Source organism: Aplysia californica, unplaced genomic scaffold, assembly GCF_000002075.1.
Source record: "Aplysia californica isolate F4 #8 unplaced genomic scaffold, AplCal3.0 scaffold00952, whole genome shotgun sequence".
Classification (NCBI taxonomy): Eukaryota; Metazoa; Mollusca; class Gastropoda; order Aplysiida; family Aplysiidae; genus Aplysia; species Aplysia californica.
In genome coordinates this window covers 67990-74977 of record NW_004798222.1, presented here as the reverse complement: position 1 = coordinate 74977, position 6988 = coordinate 67990, and the positions used below count along the sequence as shown (strand labels likewise).

The following is a 6988-nucleotide window of genomic DNA, read 5'->3' as shown; positions in this document are numbered from 1 at the left end:
CACACACACAAATCATCTATCACTCCCGTTACCTTAATCTCGACCCCTGCCGGCACCACGATGGGTCGGAAAGAGAGAGAGTGCGGACAGATCGGGGTGAGCAAAATGCAAGGCACGCTGGGATGGATCATGGAAGCGCCCGCCGCCACTGCGTACGCTGTGCTGCCTGTCGGTGTAGAGATGATCAGACCTGGGGGGGCAGACACAAAGACGTAATGGATAGAACAGCCATAATGACATTACAGATGCAAGGACATAATTATATATATATTTGTTGGGTTTTTTAAAAAGTGTTTTACGGCGCTCGCAACTGCATAAGGTCATATGAGCGAGTGGGACGCATTAAACTTTTTCAGTTGGTACGAAATTTTGAATTTTGCCCGGGTGGCGGCCGAAGCCTACTCTTATCGATTTTAGACCACCAAGGGATCTTTAACAGGCGCAACTTGCACATGGGCCCTCCAAGATTTTTCACCCTTGTCCGAGAAGGCTAGGTGTAGATCTTTCCCACTAGAAGATCAGGGGTGTGGCTGAAAGATAGCAGTAAGAAGGAGCCAAGGAGTAGCAGTAGAATGGCTGCAGAAAGAGTCAGAAGCCCAGAGGAGGGGGCAAAGCAGGTGAGGGGTGGGGGCAGAAAGAGGAGACGAAAGCAGACGACAGAACATTGCTGGAGAGCAGGAAAGGAGGTGAAAGGAGACAATATTAGAGAAGAAAATTTTTGGGTTGCTACCCGGATTCGAACCCGGCACCTTTTAGTGAGAGGCCAACACCTTAACCTCTTGGCCACGAGAGCCCCCGTAAATAATGATATAACAGTCATTAATGGTACAACAGATGCAAGGACATACTTATAACAGTCATTAATGGTATAACAGATGCAAGGACATACTTATAACAGTCATTAATGATAGAACAGATGAAAGGACATAATGATATAACAGTCATTAATGATAGAACAGATGAAAGGGCATAATGATATAACAGTCATTAATGATAGAACAGATGAAAGGACATAATGATATAACAGACATTAATGATAGAACAAATGAAAGGACATAATGATATAACAGTCATTAATGATAGAACAGATGAAAGGACATAATGATATAACAGTCATTAATGATAGAACAGATGAAAGGACATAATGATATAACAGTCATTAATGATAGAACAGATGAAAGGACATAATGATATAACAGTCATTAATGATAGAACAGATGAAAGGACATAATGATATAACAGACATTAATGATAGAACAAATGAAAGGACATAATGATATAACAGTCATTAATGATAGAACAGATGAAAGGACATAATGATAGAACAGATGAAAGGACATAATGATATAACAGTCATTAATGATAGAACAGATGAAAGGACATAATGATATAACAGTCATTAACGGTATTGCCGATGCAATAGGATATGTTAACATAATGGCCGAGGTACATAATGGTATCGCAGAACAGAAAACATAGTAGTTTAGTTTTTTATATTTTTTTAGTAGAGGATTTGCGATACTCGCAACTGCATAAGGTCATATGAGTGCCAAGGGGTGGGTGTCAACAGAGAAGTCTTTACAGGGAATCAGACTTACTCTGCTCACCTCTCTAGCTTCAACAGCTCAAAGTCTGCTTCGACTTTCAAGGCACCCCGGAAATAGCAGGTCACAAGAGAGTGACAAACATACAGAAGAAGTAGAGGAAAATGACAAAAGTAAGGATTAGGAAAGAAAAAGCAGCAGTTCCCTGTTGTAGATCAGGCACAGTTATGAGCATGACACTGTTGTATCAGCCCATTTACAATTCTACTGTGCACTAGAACGAGAAATGTCCCCCCTTTGGGAATGGCCTAAAGACACTACAGTCAGTGGCATCGCCCCCGGGGGTTATAATGGTTTAGAAGACTTGAGGACATAATGGTATGAAAGATGCAAAGACATAATGGTATGTATAGCAGATACCAGGAAACAATGATACTGCAGAAGCCAGGACATAATGGTGGGAGGGAGGACATAATGATGTAGCAAATGCAAGGACATGATGGTGTAGCAGCAGACGGGAGGACTTCCAGAACAGTCCAGAATGACCTACTTCCCCCCCAGACAGGCAGTAGACAAAAACACACAAGAAGACGTCTGTTGACCCAACTCACCATCTCCCTGCACAGAAGTGACCCGGCGACCTTCGATGTACAGGTCAAGGTTACTCAGGTAGGAGGATGGTCCACGATCAACCACGACTTCGTTGAGCACCTGTGGGGGGGGGAATAGACACATAAGATTTGTCTAGCTTCACCAATGTTTTTAGGACATTTTTAAAAATTGTATTTTTTTAAATGTAGGAGCTTTTACACCCCCATAAACACAATTTATACCACTTAAAAGGCGGGCTTCCAACCCTGCCTGTCAGAGCTAATCCAGGCTGAGACGGATACAACATCCCAGCAGAAAGATTAAGACACTAGATAAAGAATTGTCCCGGCCCGGTAATTGAACTTAGGTCTTCTGTGTGCCACAAAGAAGCGCTTAACTGCTACACCACAGACGCCAGTAGACAAACTAGTGGTCAAGAAAAGATGCCAAACATCCAGCTCTGACAAATTGGTTTAAGAGCACAATTAGTAAGATTTGATTTGGCTATCACTTCAACTTTCGTCTGCTTTAATTTATATAATTGTTTTTTAACTCTATCTCCAGCAAGTGCTCCTACCTGTGCAAGACCAACACCTGCGATTGGTGGATGTAGCGATCGAGACCTTGTCACACGCGACAGACTGGGGTTGTGACAGGTTTAAAACATCCCCATTGGTCAAAAATACCTTGCCAAGCAGTGCCGGTTGACACGTCGTGTGTGTGGTGTGTGATGTGGTTGCACATAAGGATACACACCTCGAGAGCGACGCGACTTTGTGTTGTGCGTAAGGAAGATATAGGCCTCAGCATATTTGAGTTTGGCCCCCCCTGAGTGACTGAGTTTTTTTAGTTTAGTTTTTGTAGAGGTTTTACGGCGCTCGCAACTGCATAAGGTCATATGAGCGCCAGAAGATTAGAGGTGTTACAAGAGAGTAAAAAAAATAAAAAATAAGAAGGGGAGATAAAGACGATAGATGTTTGATAGGAAAGAAGGAGCAAACCGCACCAAAGCACCTGCCAACTACCCACTCGACTGAGTTCTACGCACCTGGTCTAGTAGGTCACAGTCATAACAATGAGTATTTCTACCTCATTTCTAGTCAACCTCACAATACTGCCTTAAAAATATCATTATGGTCTGACAGTAGAAAGGGGAAAAAATCTTCCCTTACACAAAAGTGATCAGGGTCCATGGGGAAAAAAGCAAAAATGTCAGACAAAAAGCAATATGTTTAGGGTATGTTCAGGGTACCAGGTATGTTCAGGGTACCAGATATGTTCAGGGTACCAGGTATGTTCAGGGTACCAGGTATGTTCGGGGTACCAGGTATGTTCGGGGTACCAGGTATGTTCAGGGTACCAGGTATGTTCAGGGTACCAGGTATGTTCAGGGTGTGTGTGAATATGTATGCAAGTGTGTGTACATGTGTGCATGAGTGCGTGTATTTATTTATCTATACATATTATATTTGTGAAAGTCGTCTCTTTGGCAGCCTAAAACTTCGGAACCACTTAACTTTTGAATTTGATAAAATTAGTGGTGGTTCAGAATCATTTAAAGGGTGCACAGTTTCATTGAGGAGCCTGAAGTCACAGTAGTTTAATTTTCAGTTTTTCATTAGTTTCGTTTAGATCTAATCTTGGGAAAGTCCGTCTTCTAAGAAGCCATTGTAAACAAATGCCGTTTCTGTTCACTAGCCGTGCACACTGATTCCACACCTTTGAAATTCTGGAGTGTACAACCACGAAAGCGGAATAGAGAATCAATCTATACATCTATTATATATTTGGCAACTTGGAAACACGTGTCACTTTTCTCTGAAGATTTATTGCTCCATTCCAGTAGTGTAAATATAGTAGGCCACTGACTTTCAGTTGATGTTAATGCACCGATCATTTCTTTCATCGAAAGGGGCCCAGCTTGTATATACATATAAATGACCACTGACCAGTTTGTGCGTCTTGAGAGAGCCGTGTTCCTTCTGTATGTTTTTCACGTGGGGGATGTTTTCGTCGTCGTGGTTGGGATCGTGCCTCACCACCACACACTTCAGGCGGTACCGCAGCAGCAGTGACGCCGAACCTGGACACACACAGTCGACGAGACAGGAGGAAGAGAGAGCAAAAGTCAGTTTGACGTGAGAGAGGAGAAGCACATCCATATGAGTCATGACGAGGTGGAATCGGGCGCTCTTCAGTTTTTGGGTATGTGGAGTTATCGGTATCCTCTGAAAGCTGATTTATTTGCCTTGCTTCCAATGAAATAAATATCAATTTATCTCGAATAGAATTAGAGACATTTGTGATTGAAAGAAGTGAGGTCACCTGGCTTCAGTGGTGAAATTAGCGGAAAAAAAGTTTAGTAACTCAAATAGCTAAAGAGATTTTTTTAAACTGAAAAAAATAATATATTTTGTGCCTAAAATCAGTTTTTCAGTAAAAATTCACATGGAAATTTGTTTTTATATGGACCTAAAAGAGGTTAAGCCAAAAAAAACAAACATTTTTATAAAAATTACCATACTGGTGGAAAAAGACTTGCTTCTCTGGTTTTGTTATTTTGACGAGCGCCTGATTTCAACATGCTGCCTCACATAAGATGACTTACTACAAGGAAAAAGAAAGAGTGACGGGCAGAAGAATAGGGAAAAAATTATAATTCTTTACATATACCGGTATAGGTGTTTTTATGCCCCCCCCCCCCCCCCCCCCAAATGTAGTAAGTCATCTTATGTGAGGCGCGCTTCCGACCTCTCTTGTCAACGCTAAGCCGCGCTGGGATGAAAACACCATCGCAGCAGAAAGACTAAGATAGTCGATAAAAAGTTCTCCCACTCCGGAATCGAACTAGAGTCTCCTACGTGAGTGCGACAGTGAAGCACCTAACCGCTACACCACAAGAGCTTGTTTTGACACCAGTCACAAGACTTGATGCTGTACCCATTGATCTGAGAGCCTGTGGAAATCTATTAACAGGCCAGTTTTGATATGAACATTAGAGGGTAGGGGTTCAAATCCCTTTGCTTTTTCTCACCAAACGGCCAGAAGTAATCTCCCTCTTTTCCCCCATTCCTTTGCTCTTCATCTCCACACTACTAACAACAACATCTCCCCCCTCCCCCAGTCTCCCTCCCTTTCTCTCCACTCCCCCTCCCTCCCTCCCTCTCTCCCTCCCTCCCCTAGCCCCATTACGACAGCCAGCTTGAGATAAATAATCGTATTGCCGCTGACCTTTCATGACCCGGTTGACCTCCATCTTGAAGTCCTCGTAGAACTGGAAGGGCGTGAGGAACCCGAGGGAGCCCATGTTGAAGGCCATCACGGGAGGCACGCTGCCCTGAGGGAGATACAGAAGTCACGCAGTGTGAGAACAGAGAGGTAATGCATATCAATACCATGTTTGGGTGTTTGTCTGTTTTTTCGTTTGTTTGTCTGTTTGTTTGGGTAAAGAGATGCACATCGACACAATGTTTTGTTTGTTTTAGTAGAGGTTTTACGAAGCTCGCAACTGCATTAGGTCATATGAGTGCCAAGGGGTGGATGTCAACAGTGAAATCCAAACAGGGAATCAGGCTTACTCTGCTCACCTCTCTGACCTCAACAGCACTAAGCCTGCTTCGACTATCAAGGCACCCCGGAAATAGCAGTTCACAAGAGAGTGACAGGCATACATAAGAAGTAGAGGAAAAATGACAATAGCAAGGATGAGGAAAGAAAAAGCAGCAGTTCCCCATATGTTGTTCCAGCACAGTGTGAGCATGGCATTGATAAATCAGCCCATTTACAATTTTACCGTGCATAAGAACATGTTAATATCCCTCCTTTGGGAATGGCCTGATGACATTTCAGTCAATAGGACCTGCCATTGGTTAGTTCGTTTGAGTAAAGAGAAGCCCATCGACAACAGAACTGTCATATGGTCGCTTTTAAGGACAAAGGGGCTAACCCAGATTTCAGGGGTTTCCAGAAATCGTGACCTACACCAAAAGCGGGCATTGCCCTACTTATAGGGGAAGTTTGGTTTCATTGGTGTGTATATTTGTTTGGTTAAAGAGAAAACTCTCCTTGTCTTTTAATGGGACCGAAGAACTTTGATTTTCTCAAAACAGCATTTATTGGGATAGCGAACTCGTGCTTAAAAGCGGCCATATAGTGTATGGAAGAAGCAAGACAAAGGCAGAAACAATAGAGGGAAAGAAAAAAAATTGAGTTTGAGTACAGGTAAGTACATCCTCACAGTGACAATATAACATCTATTTAGTGCAGGGAAGAAGCAAGACAGATAGAAACAACGGAAGGAAAGAAAAGAAGTAGGACCTACCAGTGGCGCCTTCCAACCCCTCGCTTCAACGTCACAAAGAAGAAGAAGATTTGATGTAAGTTTTACTAAGAGTTTTACAGCACATGCAACACAAATAGGTCGTATAAGTGCTGAAGGTTGGAGGTCTTATTAGAGAGTAACGTACAAAGAAGAGGAGGAAGAGAGATAAAGACGACAGAGGTTTGATGGGAAAGAAGGAGAAAACAACACCAGAGTACCCGCCAATCACCCATGAAGACAGAGAATGACGACCGATGTTAGAAAAGAAAGAAGGAGCAAACCAAAACCAGAATGCCCGCCAACCACCCACCGCGACATTCAGAGGTTTGACCAATAGCAACAGACCTGGAACAGCGACGAAGCGTAGAGCAGCGTTCCGTCACCGCCCAGACAAATGATGAAGTCCACCTTGTCCGTTAGGTCATCTACTCCTGGAGACAAAGAAAAAGTTGTCTTAAATATCAGAGTTTTTATACCCCCGTGAACACAATTTAGATCATTTAGGAGGTGGGCTTATATTATTATTAATAAT

The 6988-nt window shown here is 42.8% G+C and overlaps 1 protein-coding gene across 1 annotated transcript in view; it reads right to left on the bottom strand.

Moving 5' to 3' along the window:
- Nucleotides 1–6988, bottom strand: part of LOC101848851 — a gene marked incomplete at its 5' end in the record, with an annotated part of 22097 nt that overhangs the window by 1236 nt on the left and 13873 nt on the right. The window contains 5 exon segments of the mRNA XM_013089444.2: nucleotides 33–190; nucleotides 2156–2255; nucleotides 4085–4218; nucleotides 5367–5472; nucleotides 6802–6887. Of these exon segments, the coding sequence (XP_012944898.1) occupies nucleotides 33–190; nucleotides 2156–2255; nucleotides 4085–4218; nucleotides 5367–5472; nucleotides 6802–6887 (584 nt within the window).